The sequence below is a fragment of the Mobula hypostoma genome, chromosome X1 (genome assembly GCF_963921235.1).
Source record: "Mobula hypostoma chromosome X1, sMobHyp1.1, whole genome shotgun sequence".
Taxonomy (NCBI): Eukaryota; Metazoa; Chordata; class Chondrichthyes; order Myliobatiformes; family Myliobatidae; genus Mobula; species Mobula hypostoma.
This window is the reverse complement of record NC_086128.1, coordinates 10553489-10570634: the sequence shown is the minus strand read 5'-3', so window position 1 is coordinate 10570634 and position 17146 is coordinate 10553489. Positions and strand designations below refer to the sequence as shown.

At 44.6% G+C, this 17146-nt stretch overlaps 1 protein-coding gene across 1 annotated transcript in view; it reads right to left on the bottom strand.

The window, feature by feature from the left end:
• The window catches only part of LOC134340487 (parathyroid hormone/parathyroid hormone-related peptide receptor-like), a 59443-nt gene that overhangs the window by 25080 nt on the left and 17217 nt on the right, over positions 1-17146 (bottom strand). Inside the window, exons 2-7 of the mRNA XM_063037798.1 lie at positions 13934-14039; positions 8177-8287; positions 5132-5253; positions 3961-4055; positions 1101-1281; positions 412-565 (exon numbers count right to left, since the gene is read on the bottom strand). Of these exons, the coding sequence (XP_062893868.1) occupies positions 412-565; positions 1101-1281; positions 3961-4055; positions 5132-5253; positions 8177-8287; positions 13934-14039 (769 nt within the window). The remainder of the gene's footprint in view (positions 1-411; positions 566-1100; positions 1282-3960; positions 4056-5131; positions 5254-8176; positions 8288-13933; positions 14040-17146) is intronic.

Below are 17146 nucleotides of genomic sequence, written 5' to 3'. Positions count from 1 at the left end.
TGTTCGCGTTTCCTCACTTGTGTGTTCACCCTCCATAACCCTCACCCCATCATCATTCCCAGACTCAGCACTAAGATCCCATCAGATAATAACACTCCAATTGGCAATGAGACTAACAGGACCAACTTCAAGCCTCCATATGATCCCCCACCTTAGACTCTGCACTGCTCTTTGGGATTCCCCCACGTTCTGTCCTCCCATGGACTCTCAGTTCACTTCTAAAGGGAGCAGACCAGTCTGATGTTAACCTATCACATGCTTGCGTCTGCACTAGTTACAGTCTCTTGTATGTTTTTATCACCTAAGAGGAGTACCCCGGGACCCTGTGAGTGGGAATGACAAACTCACATGCTGGAGATAGGGAAATCAGAGGGCAGCAAATAATCATTATGGAGTGATCAGCAGCCTTACCCCAGCCAATCAGAGTCAGTGCCCAGAGATACTTCTTGTCCGATAAGAAAGCCATGAAGATCAGACTGTGCAGGTAAAGGCCCTCCACCAGAATCCAGTAGTGATTGGTAGCAAGGAAATACAGAAATGAGATCACTGCCACCTTACAGCCAACCTGCAAATATACAGCTCAGTTACCAGGCAACAAAAGCAATGGGGACCACACTGTCCTAACATCTCAGTAGTCACTGACCCATAACCAGCCACCAGAGCATTTCCTATCGAGTCCCAAAATGGTAGCCCAGAAATCTGCTCTCTCCTCAAACCAGAAGTATTGTTGTGGGAAGTTGATATGGAGGTTGCTGGCTACCTCTCCCTCCCTCCTGGACAGGCAGCTTCCTACAGCAATTCCAGACCTGGGCTCTGCCCATTTCTGGCCAGCTGCCCATCCTCAGCTCATGTCTCCAGAGAAAAAACTCTGTGTCCATGACTGGAACTTGCCTTGGCTAGGTCGAGACAGACATGACCTCCCTGCTGTTGGTCAGAACTGGCTCCCTTGTGTTAACTGGTCCTCAGCAGAGGCCTACTATCAACCCTTGGGTTACGTCTCAAGTGCAATGTCTTGGCAATGAATGTAAAGCACTGACCAGCCTAAAGGCTGTCCTTTTGATACCCAGCACGAGGTGCATGTGTGTGCGCTGTGTACTTACAAACTGCTTGTTGCTGGGGAGTAGTGTCACATCACCCACTAAATCTTCAGTGCGGACCTCCAGCCCATCCATCTCCGAGTCCGAATAGACTACAGCATCCTTGACAAAGATGCTGATGGCCCGGCACATGAAGGAAGTAAAAAGGTGCATGTGGATGTAGTTCCTGGTGCAGTGCAGCCGTCTGTGGTGAGAGGGGAGAGACCACAGCATCAAACTGGCAGCACCCCAGAAACATTCCCCATTCTTCCACTATCCCCTCTGTTGGAAGCCAGCTCCCTCATGCAGTGAAACCTCATGGGGGTGGTGAGGAGAGGAATCCTCCTAGTAAGGTCCAAAGACAGCAGGAGGAGCACAGCACCAGTGTACAGGAAGTATAACAGAGTAGGCAGGTGAACTGGGAGCAGCTGTCTTGAGTAGGGCAGTGAGGTCAAAATGTGGGCTTGGTGAGGAGGGGAAGTAGGTAAGGGACTGGGGATAAATGATGTGGAGGGTAGTGCAGTGATGTGCTCCTGCTACAGAACATGGGAGATTAGGGACATATCCAATGTTCATGGTGACCACACCTGTAGGTCCTGAAAAAATGGCAAGATTGGGGAACCTTGGATGATAATCCGGAAAGAAAAAGAAGCACATCGCAGGCATAGGCAACTGGAATCAGGTGACTATCTTGAAGCATAAAGTGTGTGTAGGAGAAAACAAGTGAGTTAGGAGGGCAAAGAAGGGCCATGAAATATCCTTCAGGTAAGATTAAGGTGCAAGAGGATAACTAGGGAAAGAATTGATGACCAAAGGGTGGAGTAGGGGATGTGGGCAAAGTCCTAATTCAGCTGCTCCTTACAGCACCAGAGACCTGGTTTCAATCCTGACTTTGGGTGCTGTTTATTTGGAATTTGCACATTTTCCTGTGACTGTATGGGCTTCATCCCACATCCCAAAGACTTGCAGGTTGGTAGGTTAATTGGGCACAGTATATTCTTTCAAGTGTCTGAGTGAGTGGTGGGAGTAGAGGAGAATGAAAAATGGGATTAATATAGGATTGGTATAAATGGATTGATGTGGACTCAGTGGACCAAAGGACCTGCTTCCATGCTCTATCTCTCTAGGACTGGTGAATATTTCTTGACTGTATTCACCAAAGTGAAGGGCACAGAGAATAGTGAGTTCAGGGAAAGGATGTGGATAATCTGGAACACTTCAGTATTACAAAGATCTTGGAATGCTTCGAGTTGGATAAATCCCCAGGGTCAGACAAGGTGATTTCTGGAATGCTATGGGAAGCAAGGGAGGAGATTGCTGGGCCCTGTCAGAGATTTTTGCATTTTTGTTAGTCATGAGTGAGTTAACAGAAGACTGGAAGATAGTCAATTATTTAAGACTCAGTGGCAGGGAAATTATTGGATGGAATTCTAAGGGATAGGGTTTGGAAAGGCAGGGAATAATCAAGGATAGTCAGTATAGCTTTGTAAGGGAAAGGCCCTATTTCACAGATTTGTGTTGTTTAACTCGAGGCAACTCAAAAGACTGATGAAAGCTGGGAGGTGGATATTGTCTCATGGATGTTAGTAAGGCATTTGACAAGGTCCTGCATGGTAGGTGGGTCCAAAGGTTTAGGGACATGGTGAGCCAGTTAATTGGATCCAAGACTGCCTTGGTGATTGGAGGCAGAGGACGGTGGTGGAGGTCTGTGGTGTACCACAGAGATTAATGCTGAGACTATGTTTGTGATTACTTGGAAGTGAATGTAAGAGACATAATTAGTGAGTTTACAGATGACATGAAAATTTGTGGTGTTGTGGATAGAGAGGAAGGTTGTCAATGTCTACAGCAGGATATAGACCAGCTGGAAAGTTGGGCAGAGAATGACAGATGAAATTTAATTCTGACGAATGTCAGTTGGTGCATTTTGGGAAGTCAAGTAGGGGTGGGACATGTATAGTAAATTTGAGGGCACAAAGGAGTGCTCGTGAACAGAGAGACTTGGGGGTTCAAGTCTGTAATTGTTCAGAAGTGGCAACACAGGTTGATAGGGTGGTGATGAAGGCACATGGTGTAATTGCCTTCATAGGCTGGGGCACAGAATGTAAACATCGAGATATTATGTTGCAACTCACGAAACTCTGGTCACATTGCACATAGCACATTGTGTGCAATTCAGATGCCACACTGTAGGAAGGATGTAATCACATTGGAGAAGAAGGGGATCTGAGGGATAAGTGTTTGACATGGAAAGTTGTGGATATCTGGAGGAAGTGGTGGAGTCAGATGCAATCGCTATGTTTAAGAGACATAGAGCTATGTTTGAGAAACAGACACTTATATAGGCAAGCAATAGAAGAATATGGGCCTAAATCAGGCAAATGGATTAGAGTAGATGGGCAAAAAGGTCAACATGGATGAGGTGGGCCAAATGGCCAGTACAGAATGTGCTGTACTTCTGTATGACTGTGACACTGAGGAGGAGATGGGTCTAAGATGAACAGAAAGTGGTCTGAGTGGTGGAGGAGGGGCAGAGTTGAAGGGAGGTGTCCCTAGGTGAGGAAGACTGAGGTGATGAAAGGTCAGAGGTGAAGAGGTATGGAGGTGAGGAGGTACAGAAGTGACAAGTGGTCAGAGGTGAGGAGATGTGTGGGATTGGGTGGGTCCCAGAATGGGAGGTGGGAGTGAAAAGCCTCAGCCAGTGTATGGGTTCTCAGCCGATAGTGAGTTCACCCCTTTTCTCAAGCACCCAAGGTTCAATATCATTTATCAGGTGAGGAATAGGTACAGTGATGACACTTTTCTGTTGCAATCACACCCTCCCGACATGTTGACTTTGGTGTCAGGCAGTTAAAAGATCAGGGTCCTATTGAAAGATGCTTACTTGAAATAGCTGAGTATGGCAACAGCGCCCAGCAGGGAGGCCAGAGAAATGGAATAACCCACTGTATACATCAGGTGCAGACGGTCAAACACTTCCTACAGAAGTCACAAAGAAACAAGCAGTCACCACTGTGTCCCAGTGGCCACAGTACTTTCCCCTCAGCACTCTCCCTTTGCTGGGACAGGAACCACCATCCCTACTCCAACCAATGACAGCCAGGCCCATCCTCAGGGTAGAAGGTAATCCAAAGGCCTGGTTCTGACTGTAATTGCTGGTTTAGTTTAGTTTAACCTGATCAAAGATGGTGATGAATTAGTATATAGGAGGGAAATTAAACTAGTCCTCATTGAAGGATCAGAGGTGGAGAGAGTCAGCAACTTTAAATTATTTGGTGTTAATACTTCAGAGGACCTCTACTAGACCCAGCATTTAAGTGCAATTACAAAGGAAGCACGGCAGCACCTTTATTTCCTTGGGAGTTCGTGAAGATTTGGCATGACATCTAAAATTTTGATGAACTTCTATAGATGTGTGGTGGAGAGTATATTGACTAGCTGCATCACAGCCTGGTGTGGAAACACCAATTCCCTTGAACAGAAAATCCTCAAAAAGTAGTGGATATGGCCCAATCCATTACAGATAAAGCCCTCCCCACCATTGAGCACATCTACATGGAGAGTTGTTGCGGGAAAGCAGCATCCATCATCAGGGACCCCCACCACCCAGGTCATGCTCTCTTCTTGCTGCTGCCATCAGGAAGGTGGTACAGGAGCCTCAGCACTCACACTGCCAGTTCAAGAACAGTTATTGCTCCTCAAACATCAGGCTCTTGAACCAGAGGGGATAACTTCACTCGCCTCATCACTGAACTGTTGTCACAACCAATTGACTCACTTTCAAGGACTCTTCTTTATTGCTTATTTATTTATTATTATTTCTTTATTTTTATATTTGCAGTTTGTTGTTGTTTGCACAGTGGTTGAACACCCAACTTGGTGTGGTCTTTCATTATTAGGGTTATTATTTTATTATGGATTTATTGAGTGTGTCTGCAAGAAAATGAATCTCAGGGTTGTATATGGTGACATATATGTACTTTGATAATAAATTTACTTTGAACTTTAAATCTTGGTTCATCTGACCGTTGATCAGTTGGTGAGGAGTTGTCTACCTTTTGGTGCCACAGGTCTGCCCTCTGGAGCTGAATGCATTCAGTGTAGTTTGCCCAGGTTCTGTTCCTGCTGGAAACCAGCTCCCAGTCACCGTGAGCACTGCACCTGCGATAGGCATGTCCTGAAAAGGGGGTAATGAGATAGTTATTGGACAGGATCATCGAGGTAGTAACTAAGTCAGCACAGATATAGAGTGATTATGGACTTAAAGAGTGGGCACAGTGTGCAGAGTGTGAGAAGAGAGTTAACACAAAGTACACAGTGTATGGAGTGTGTAGGAGTGTGATTAGAGAGTTAACACCGTGTATAGAGTAAGAACCATCTGAGAGTGAGCAAAGATGTGTGACTTGTGAGCTCCGTGTGAGTGCGATCACTAGAAATGTGACAGAGAAAGTGAGGAGGTGATAGAGAGGAGCTATAGACAAGTAGTCACACCAGGGCCTCGGGAGGCAGATAAGTGGATAACAGTCAGGAGAGGGAAGGGCAAGAATCAGATACTAGAAAGTATCTCTGTGGATGTACTCCTTAACAATAAGTTCTCCTGTTTGAGTACTGTTGGGGGAGACGAACTACCTGGGGGAAGCAACAGTGGCCGCACCTCTGGCACAGAGTCTGGCCCTGTGGCTCAGAAGGGTAGGGAAAGGAAGAGGATGGCAGCAGTGATAAGGGACTCTATAGTTAGGGGGTCAGACAGGTAATTGTGTGGACACAGGAAAGAAATATGGATGGTAGCTTGCCTCCCAGATGCCAGGGTCCGGGATGTTTCTGATCGCGTCCACGAAATCCTGAAGTGGGAAGGAGAACAGCCAGAGGTCGTGGTACGTATTCGTACCAATGACATAAGTAGGAAAAGGGAGAAGGTCCTGAAAGCAGACTACAGGAGTTAGGAAGGAAGTTGAGAAGCAGGACCGCAAAGGTAGTAATCTCAGGGTTACTGCCTGTGCCACGTGACAGTGAGTATAAGAATAGAGTGAAGTGGAGGATAAATGTGTGGCTGAGGGATTGGAGCAGGGGACAGGGATTCAGATTTCTGGATCATTGGGACCTCTTTGGGGGCAGGAGTGACCTGTACAAAAAGGACAGGTTGCACTTGAATCCAAGGGGGGCCAATCTCCTGGCAGGGAAGTTTGCTAAGGCTATTGGGGAAAGTTTAAACTAAAATTGCTGGGGGGGTGGGAACCGAACTGAAGAGACGGAGGAAGGAGTGGTTGGCTCACAAATAGAGAAAGTTTGGAGACATTGTGAAAGGGATGATAGGCAGGTGATAGAGAAGGGATATGCTCAGACTGATGGTTTGAGATGTGTCCATTTTAATGCAAGGAACATTGTGAACAAAGTGGATGAGCTTAGAGCGTGAATCAGTACTTGGAGCTATAATGTTATGGCCATTACAGAGACTTGGATGGCTTAGGGGCAGGAATGGCTACTTAGTGTGCCAGGCGTTAGATGTTTCAGAAAGGACAGGGAGGGAGGCAAAAGAGTTGATCAGAGATAGTGTCATGGCTGCAGTAAAGAAGGAAGTTATGGAGGGATTATCTACTGAGTCTCTGTGGGTGGAAGTTAGGAAGAGGAAGGGGTCAATATCTCTACTGGATGTTTTATAGCTGACCCAATCGTAACAGGGACATCGAGGAGCAGATAGGGAGACAGATTCTGGCAAGGTGTAATAATAACAGGGTTGTCGTGGTGGGAGGTTTTAATTTCCCAAATATTGATTGGCATCTCCCTAGAGCGAGGGATTTAGATGGGGTGGAGTTTGTTGGACGTGTTCAGGAAGGTTTCCTGACACAATATGTAGATGAGTCTACAAGAGGAGAGGCTGTACTTGATCTGGTATTGGGAAATGAACCTGGATGCTGTCAGGTCTCTCAGTGGGAGAGCATTTTGGAGATAGTGATCATGATTTTATCTCCTTTACAATAGCATTGGAGAGGGATAGGAACAGGCAAGTTAGGAAAGTGTTTAACTGGAGTAAGGGGAAATATGAAGCTATCAGGCAGGAACTTGGAAGCATAAATTGGGAACAGATGTTCTCAGGGAAATGTACAGCAAAATGTGAAAAATGAAGACATTGATAGAACTGGGCTGAGGAGTGGCAGATGGAGTTCAACCCAGATAAGTGTGAAGTGGTTCATTTTGGTAGGTCAAATATGATGGCAGAATATAGTATTAATGGAAAGACTCTTGGCTGTGTGGAGGATCAGAGGGTTCTTGGGGTCTGTGTCCATGGGACACTCAAACCTGCTGCACAGATTGACTCTGTGGTTAAGAAGGCATACGGTGCATTGGCCTTCATCAACCATGCGACTGAGTTTAGGAGCCAAGAGGTAATGTTGCAGTTATATACGACTCTGGTCAGACCCCATTTGGAGTACTGTGCTCAGTTCTGGTCACCTCACTACAGGAAGGATGTGGAACCTATAGAAAGGGTGCAGAGGAAATTTACAAGGATGTTGCCTGGATTGGGGAGCATGCCTTATGAGAATAGGTTGAGTGAACTCGGCCTTTTCTCCTTGGAGCGGCGGAAGATGAAAGGTGACCTGATAGAGGTGTATAAGATGATGAGACGCATTGATCGTGTGGATATTTGAGACTCTTGGATAGGTACATGGAGCTTAGAAAAATAGAGGGTTATGGTTAACCCTCGCTAATTTCTAAAGTAAGTAGATGTTCAGCACAGCATTGTGGGCCGAAGGGCTTGTATTGTGCTGTAGGTTTTCTGTGTTTCTATAAGCAGAGCCTGTGTGGGCATCGGCATGAGTACAGCAAGCATGGTGTGAGTGACATCGTGTATGATCAGAGCCAGTGTGAGTGTGTTGTGAGCAGATTCAGTCTGAGCATGGGTGTGGTGTGAGCACAAGGAAAGTTAGCTCTGAGTGTGCTGTCACAGACAGCACCATCTTAGGATGGCTGGCGTATATGAGGAGTGACACCACTGGTGTGAGACCACTGTGCGTATGGCCTCTCTGAATACAATGTCTGTACACCCAGTGTGAGCAACGTGAACAAACCGTGTCAGTCAGAGCGCAAGCAGGACTGGTTACCTTTGTGGTTAAAGTCATGGATGTAGTGGGGGCAGGAGACAGAGACGCTGTGGTTGGCCTGGGCAGAGGGCCAACACACAATGCCGTCCCACTCAGGCTGGCAGACAGCACCTGCAGAGACACCAAGGACATAGCAATCAGAGATGCACACAATACTGCCTTCAATCCAACAAAAGGTAACCACAGGACAGGGGATTAAGTGAGAGGTACAGAGGAGGTTCACCTCCTCTCTACCTCTGTACTCACTGATATAGGTCAGTGTGGCTGGAAGTCAGAAACAGGAAGGGAGTAATCACTCTTTTGGGAGTATTCTTTAGTTCCCACCGCCCCTCCCCAGTTGCAACATGGGCATAGAGGAGTGGATGAGTGGACGGATATTTAGGAAGTTACAAAAATATCAGGGTTGTTGTCATGGGCATCTTCAACTTCCCTAATATTGCTCAGCACTTCCTCAGTGCAGAAGTATCAGTTAGTTGTGTCTAGGAAGGGTTCCTAACACAGTATGTGGGGATAAGTTGGCTAGAGGAGAGGCTATACTGGATCTAGCCTTAGGTAATGAGCACGTGGTCAAGTGAAGACCTCTCGGGTGAGCTTTTCTGAGATGATGACCACAACTCCCTGACATTTAGCATACTCATGGACAAGGATAGGAGCAATTTTGTGAACAATTTTCAGCCCCATGTCTAAGGTAAGATGTGCTGGGTCTGGAGTGGGTCCAGAGGAAGTTCACAAGAATGATGCTGGGAATGAGATTTAAGGTTACAGGGTCCAAATCAATTGGGGAAGTGGGCAGAGAAATGGCAGATGGAATTGAACTCAGACAAGTGCAGAATGATGCATTTTGAGAATTTAAACCGGGGAGGCAGGATATACAGAGTTAACAGCAGGGCCCTTGGACCTTTGTAGTACAGATAGTTCCCTAAAAATGACAACACAGCCAGGCAGGGTGATGAAGAAGGTAGTTGGCACACTTGACTTAACTGGTACAAAAGATGGCATGTCATGTTACAGTTGTACAAAACGTTAGTGAGACCACATCTGGAATATGGTATGCAGTTCTGGTCAGCCAATTATAGGGAAGATGTAAAGAGAGTGCAGGAAGGATTCACAAGGATATTGCTTGGACTGGAGGGTTTGAGTTACAAGGAGAGACTGGATAGGCTGGGATTGTTGCTTTCTCTAAGGTTTTCCTCCACTTCCTCAGCTAACCATCACTCACATTAAATCATTAGAAAGGGATGACACAGGATTGGAAGGTGTAGAGTCTCTATGGGTTGAGTTAAGAAATGGCAAGGGTAAAAGGACCCTAATGACAGTTGTATACAGGCCTCCAAACAGCAGCCGAGATGTGGATTACAAATTACAGCAGGAGGTAGAAAAAGGGTGTCAGAAGAGCAATGTCATGATAATCGTTGGGGATTTTAACATGAAAGTGGATTGGGAAAACCAGGCCAGTACTGGATCTCAAGAGAAAGAACTTGTAGAATGTCTAAGGGATGGCTTTTTAGAACAGTTTGTTGTTGAGCCCACTAGGGGTTTGGCTGTGCTGGATTGAGTGTTGTGCAATGATCCGGAGGTGATAAAAGAGTTTAAGATAAGGAATCCTTAGGAAACAGTGATCACAATATGATTGAGTTCACTTTGAAATGTGAGAAGGAAACTAAATTCCAATGTGTCGGTATTTCAGTGGAATAAAGGAAATTACAATGGCATGAGAGGGGAACTGACCAAGATTGACTGGAAAGGGACTCTAGCAGGAAGGATAACAGAGCAGCAATGGCTGGAGTTTCTGCGAAAAATGAGGGAAGTGCAAGACAGATATATTCCAAATAAGAAGACATTTTTGAATGGAAGCAGGACACTACCATGGCTGACAAGTGAAGTCAGAGCTAAAGTAAAAGCAAAAGAGAGGGCATACAAGGAAGCCAAAGCTAGTGGGAAAATAGAGGATTGGGAAGCTTTTAAGAATTTGCAGAAGAAAACTAAGAAGGTCATTCGGAAGGAAAAGATGAATTATGAAGGGAAGCTGGCGACTAATATCAAAGAAGACGCTAAAAGCTTTTTTAAGTATGTAAAGGGTAAAAGAGAGTCAAGGGTAGATATAGGACCAATAGAAAATGACACTGGAGATATTGTAATGAGAGATGCAGAGATAGCAGAGGAACTGAATGTGCATTTTGCATCAGTCTTCACAGTGGAAGACATTTGTGGTATACTGGACATTCAAGAGTGTCAGGGAAGTGAAGTTTGTGCAGTGAAAATTACGACTGAGAAGGTGCTCAGGAAACTTAATGGTCTAAGGGTGTATAAATCTCCTGGAACGGATGAAATGCGCCCTTGGGTACTGAAGGAAGTAGCTGGAGAGATTGCGGAGGCAGTAATGACAGTCTTTCAAGAATTGATAGACTCTGGCATTGTATGGGATGACAGGAAAATTGCAAATGTTACTCCGCTATTTAAGAAGGGTGGGAGGCAGCAGAAAGGAAACTATAGACCTGTTAGCCTGACATCAGTGGTTTAGAAGTTATTGGAATCGATTGTTAGGGATGAGATTACAGAGTACCTGGAGGCACATGACAAGATAGGCCAAAGCCAGCATGGTTTCCTGAAAGGAAAATCCTGCCTGACAAACCTACTGCAATTCTTTGAGGAAATTACAAGCAGGGTAGACAAAGGAGATGTAGTAGATGTGGTGTACTTGGATTTTCAGAAGGTCTTTGACAAGGTGCCACACATGAGGCTGCTTAGCAAGATAAGATCCCATGGAATTACAGGGGAGTTACTAGCATGGGTGGATCATTGGCTGGTCGGCAGAAAACAGAGAGTGGGAATAAAGGGATCCTATTCTGGCTGGCTGCCGGTTACCAGTGGAGTTCCACAGGGGTCGGGGTATTGGGACCGGTGCTTTTTACGATATATGTCAATGATTTGTACTATGGATTAATGGATTTGAGGCTAAATTTGCTGATGATACAAAGATAGGTGGAAGAACGGGTAGTGTTGAGGAAACAGAGAGCTTGCAGAGAGACTTAGATAGTTCATGGGGAATGGGCAAATGAAATACAATGTTGGAAAGTGTATGGTCATGCACTTTGGTGAAGAAATAAATGGGCAGACTATTATTATGATGGGGAGAGAATTCAAAATGCAGACACGCAAAGGGACTTGGGAGTCCTTGTGCAGGATACAACATACACTAATCACCTGAGTTTACTCATCTTCTTGTACAGCTGTAACATAACATCCCAACTGCTATACTCAATGCCCGTTCCCATATAGGCAAGTGTACTATAAGCCTTCTTCACCACCCTGTTACCCATGATGGCACTTTTGGGGAACCATGTGCCTGAACCCTGAGGTTTCTCTGTTATACAACGCTCCCAGGGCCCTGTTATTTACTGTGAGCCGCTATTGGCTATTTAGTCTTTTGAACCAGCTCTGCAATCTACTGATCTTCCATCTCAATGTAATATTCCAGCTCTTTGTGTTTAGGAATCTAGCTCTCTAGTCGCACCTATATCCACTGACTTGCCTCCACAGCTCTCTGTGGTAGAAAATTCCATCTTCACCAACCTCTGGGTGAAGAACTTTTGCTTACGTCAATCTTACCCCATATCCAGCCAGGGGATAGAACCTCCCCATATCCAGACCATCAAACCCTGCCAGGATTTTGTACTTTTAACTGAGATCTCCAGCTCTCAGCCAAGCAGTGTTTCCTCGTACAATAATTCCTGCCATCTCAGGAATCAGTCTGGTAAGCACACTCTTGCTCTGTAAGGAAAACAGAAATACCCACAGGAATGCTCTCACCAAAGCCCTGTGTGACTTGTGCCAATTACTCCTGCAGTCCAGTCCTCTTGCAAAGAGGGACAACATATCATTTGCCCTACCTACTGGCTACGCCTGCATATTTGCTTTCAGGAACTGGTGGCTATGGAGACCCAGGTCTCTGTATATCAACAATCTATCATCAGTTCAACAATCTCTCATCAGTTCCACAACTTCTGTGGTTCCGACCAAACTGAATAACTTTACATTTATCCGTGTAATACTGCATCTGCCATGTGTTTGCCAATCCACTCAACTTGCCTAACTACTTTGGAGATTCTTTGCCTGCTTCTAACAGTTTACAATCCCACTTTTGTTTCATGTCATCAGCAGGCTTTGAAATGTGCATTTCCCTCATCCAAGTTATTGACATACTGTATATTACCAGTAGGTGGCATCCAAGCACAGGTTGCTATTGTACTGCCTGCCAACCTGAAATAGACTCATTTACACTATTTTCGTCAATGAATCACTTTCAGTCTAGAAGACCAGTAACTTACCCCTAATCCCATGTGCTTGTACTTTGCTCACTAACCTCCTATTTGGGACTTTATCAGCCTTGTGAAATCCAAGCAAACCACGTCCATTGGTTGCCTTATCTTTTCTATCGGCTACATTTTCAAAAAACTCCAGTGAGCTTATTAAATGCAATTTCCCACGTAGACTTTGTATAATCTTACTGATATGTCCAAAGTGACCTGTACCATAACCTTCTGTACACAGCATTTTCCCTCTGTTGATGCTGGACCAATCAATTTGTTATCAGTGTTTTTTCTCTTTTTATTGTGTAGTCTGGACATATATATGCCACTCTGCACCTGGCAGGAACTATTCCATATCCTCCAGACCTTTGGAAAAGTGCCACAATTGCACTAATGCTTTTCATCCCTTGGGAGCAGATTACCAGGTATTGGACATTTACAGTCCCTTTCATTTCTCCTGTGTATTTTTTTCACTAATATAAACTTCCTTTAATTCCACATTTTCATTGTACTCTGGTATCTGTGTATTTCTGAGAAGTTAGCCATACAGTCATAAAGTTACATAGCACAGAAATTGGCTGACCAAGCTGCTTTGCTAAGCTCGTCCCATTTCCTGAATTTGGCTCATATCCCTTTCCTATCCATGAATTATTCCAAGTGTCATTACTCTCACGTAATTTTACATGCCTTTCCTCTCTGGTTCTAGACTCCCCTAGCCTGGGAAAAAGACTGTGACCCTCCACCTTATTTGAGCCCTTCATCATTTGCAATCTGGAACACACTGTCTGAGGTGTGGTGGAGGCAGAGACACTCATTACATCTAAGGAGGATCTGTACAAACATTTGGATCTCTAGGATATAGAAGGTTAGTGATCAAGAGCTTTTAAACAGAATTAGTGTAGATGGACACTAAATGGTCAGCATGGACATGATGGGCTGAAGGGCCACAGAAACCAGACCTTTGGACCACTGAGTCCACTGGTCATCCAATGCCCATTTACACCAATCCTACAACAATCCCTTTTTAATGTGCTAACTCCAAACAGACAGGACTGGAGGTTAGGATCGAACCAAGGTTGTTGGTGGACCGTCTGGCACCTTTCTACGCCTGCCCTTCTCTTGTTAGCCATGGTTGGGTCACTTGCTCCATTGGGTTTTTGCTCCATTCCTTCATTAGTTACTTCTGTGCTGGCTTTTGCCCACCCACTAAAGCACCTTTCTGTGAATCTCCCCAATCTACCACAACCAACTCATTCCTCATACCTTCAAAGTTTCATTTGTTTAGATTTAAAACCCCAGCATCATTTCCTGCCATGATGAAGAATTCTATCATGAATGGACCCTGTTTTCTAGTTAGATCCCCAATGTACTGGTTTAATCCAATTCTGTACTTGTCGATAGTGGCTGATTTTCCAATTCAAGACACTTGAAGTCAGTGGAACATTACCTTCTGTCTGTGCTGCTCTTGTTCTCAGATTTTTTTCACAATCTTCCTTAGCTTCAAACAACAGATAGATCTGCTCCTCCTTCGTGATGACGTCATCAGGATCCACCTGTCAATAATAAATATGAGCTGGCACTTTGAACCAAGTAAGGTATGCACAGTTCCATTGACCTGGCACCCAAGTTGTCTCTGCAAATCCATGACCCCCTTGACTTATTGCTGGCAATTACTGCACACTCCCCTGTCCTTGCACTGACCCTTGTCCTCGATCTCTAAATCCTTTGCTTCTCTCTCCTTAATCCAACAACTGCCATGTACTGTATCTACTTCCCCAAGCATTTTCTTTTATTTTCTCATTGTGACTCCATCCCAGTCTTGAACCTTTAACCCCACCCCAAGATCATTCCTTCTGACACCAGCCCACCTTTACACCATTTGACTGCCCTGAGCTTAGCATCCCTTTCCCTGTTCTCCACTGGAGATTGGCAAGAAAGTGGCCCAGTGAGAGAAGTCCATTTACTAAGATATGGTTTGGAGAAACCTATCTGATCATGGTTGCAATGTTTTCCCCTGATCTTACACTTTGTCTGTGTCCCTGATCATAACATTTTCTCTCCTTCCCTTTTGTCTATTGCTTAAACCACAAGGAAAAGTCAGCACTGAACATAACAGTGAAGGCCCCTCACAGTCACACTGACCAACTCTGCCTGTACCAGGCCAGGTAACCTACAGAATAACTTCACAGAGAGAGGAAACATAATACCATGTTGGACCAATTGACAGTAGGTGCCTAGACACTGCTCCATCAGAAGCTCTTTGCCCACTTACCTCTCACTGCCCTGTTCCTAAACGCATTCATTATTTATTAAAGGTCAACAATACCATTTACCATTAACATTAAAATTAAGATATTGTTTAGAATGTACATATCTGGACCATACTGTTTTCTCTGAGTGTTTATATGGCAATGCCACGGTATGGAATTGTCATGTTGAATGCCTGCTTCATAAGCTAACAGTTTCACAGACACTCTGTTCGGTTTGTAATCCCCTAAAGTCTTCACACATCAGTAGAGTGCTGACTTGCACACAAACATTTCCTGCACGTTGTGTCTCATAGCATTTTGAAGACTATTGTAAAGTGATATGCGTCCTCGGCTCATCAGCGCTTCTGAATGTACCAGCTCACATTAATGCCCATCTGCCATTTTCAGCGCCTTTCACCAAGGCATTGATATCTTTCTGCAGCCTTCATACTTCAATAACTCTTCCAATCATTGTGTCATCTGCAAACTTATGGAACATGCCTCCCATATCCATGTCTAAGTCATTCACAAACAACAAGGGTCCCAGCACTAATCCTGTGAGACACCACTAACCACAGGAATTCCATCACACAAAAAGACCTCTACCATTATCATGTCTTCTATTTCCAAGCCATCTTTGGATCCAGTTTACCAACTTGCTTTGCATCCCATCACCCCTAACCTATAGAACCTTGTCGAAGGCTTTACATCACATCTATTTTCCTGCCCTCATGATATATTTTTTTGCTCATCAGATTTGTCAGACAGGATCTGTCATTGTCAAAGCTACATTAGCTGTCACTGATTAGTCCCTGGCTCTCCTCTCCCTCAGAATTGTTTCCATACCTTTCTACCACTGATGTTAGGCTCAGAGGTCAAGTTTCCAGGCTTCTTCCTGTTACCTTTCTTGCTGTCCTCCAGTTATCTAGTACTTCAGTTGTGTTCAGTCAAGGTTTAAAAATCTCAGCTGGAACCTGAACAATCTTTTCCTTGCCTTCTGTAGTAGCCTGGGATAAATTCCCTCTGGTCCTAGGAGGTTATCCACCTTTAAGCCCTCTAAGGCATCAAGTATCCATTTATTTATGGGACCTGCACTTGACCGTCACCTTCGCTTTCACTGAGTTCTCCAATTACAAGTCTATTTCCTTTGTGAATACCACAGTATTCATTTAGGACCTCACCTTAACCTTCTGGCTCCATGCACAATTGTCTGTTATCCCTTATTAAACCCCTTTGAATTTACATTAACCATGTCACCCCTCTTTGCCTTCTTAATTTCTTTTTAAGTATCTCCCTATGCTTCTTATACTCTGGACATGCCTCCTTTGTCTTTACTTCCTGATACCTGTCATATGTTTCCTTTCGTTTCTTTTTTCATCTCTTGACATCCAGCATTCCTTGTACTTGTTACCCCTGGTTTTTCCCCCATACGGGAGTATTTTGGCCTTGATCTCCTGCTATTTCTCCTTTGAATGCTTGCCGCTGGGCAGATGTGGACTTAACTGCAAGTAGGTGCTCCTAGTCTACCTCTGCCAGGTTCTCCCTTATATTAATGAAATTGTCCTTACCACAATTTCAGAACTTTCTAACTGGTTCATCCTTATCATTTTCCATAACCGCTTTAAAATATATGGAGTTACGGTCACTGTCTCCAACACGTTCCACTATTGATACTTCCTCTGCTTGATCATTTACATCACCCAAGATAAAGTCCAGTAAAGCTCCTTCCCTTTGTCTGTCCACTTTCAAAGATGATGAACCCTATAATACTTCCTCTTTGCTTTATTTCACACTCATCCATCTCAACTGTAACACACTTTTGTGGTGAGAAATTATAGTATTCATTTTGAGCCTGACCCACATCCCTGCTCAGGTCCATCATGGGTCACACTCTCTCTTTTGTTTATCCCCTTGCTCTTCATTCAGTTATCAGACATCTTTGGATTGCCTTTGATTTTACCTGTCAGTATTTTTTTCATTCCCTTCTTAGCTTTCCCATTTCCCTTTTAACTTCAAGCCAACACTCACTGCACCTTCCAAGTGTTCTGGTGGAAGCAAAGAAATTAACAATCAGAATTATTACAGGGGCTGTTGAGCAAGCCTCCAGATGGCTATGGATCAAGAGGTGTGATGAATGGACCAATGTTGCTGGGACACAAGCCAGGGCCTGATCAGCCATGGCTGGGTTGCCTAGGTGAAGGTGTCTGATGTTGAAAGACCCAAAAGACCTGATGACATCATTGATGATGTGTCCCAGCACATCCTAGGATGTATCTCAGTAGCATTATACACCTTATTGTTACACAGTCCAGGCAATAAGGTAGAAGATCGGCCATTATCTTAATGAATGGTAGATGTCTATTGTGTGATGTCTAACTGTCTGTAGATATTTAGTCAGTGAAGGAACCAGC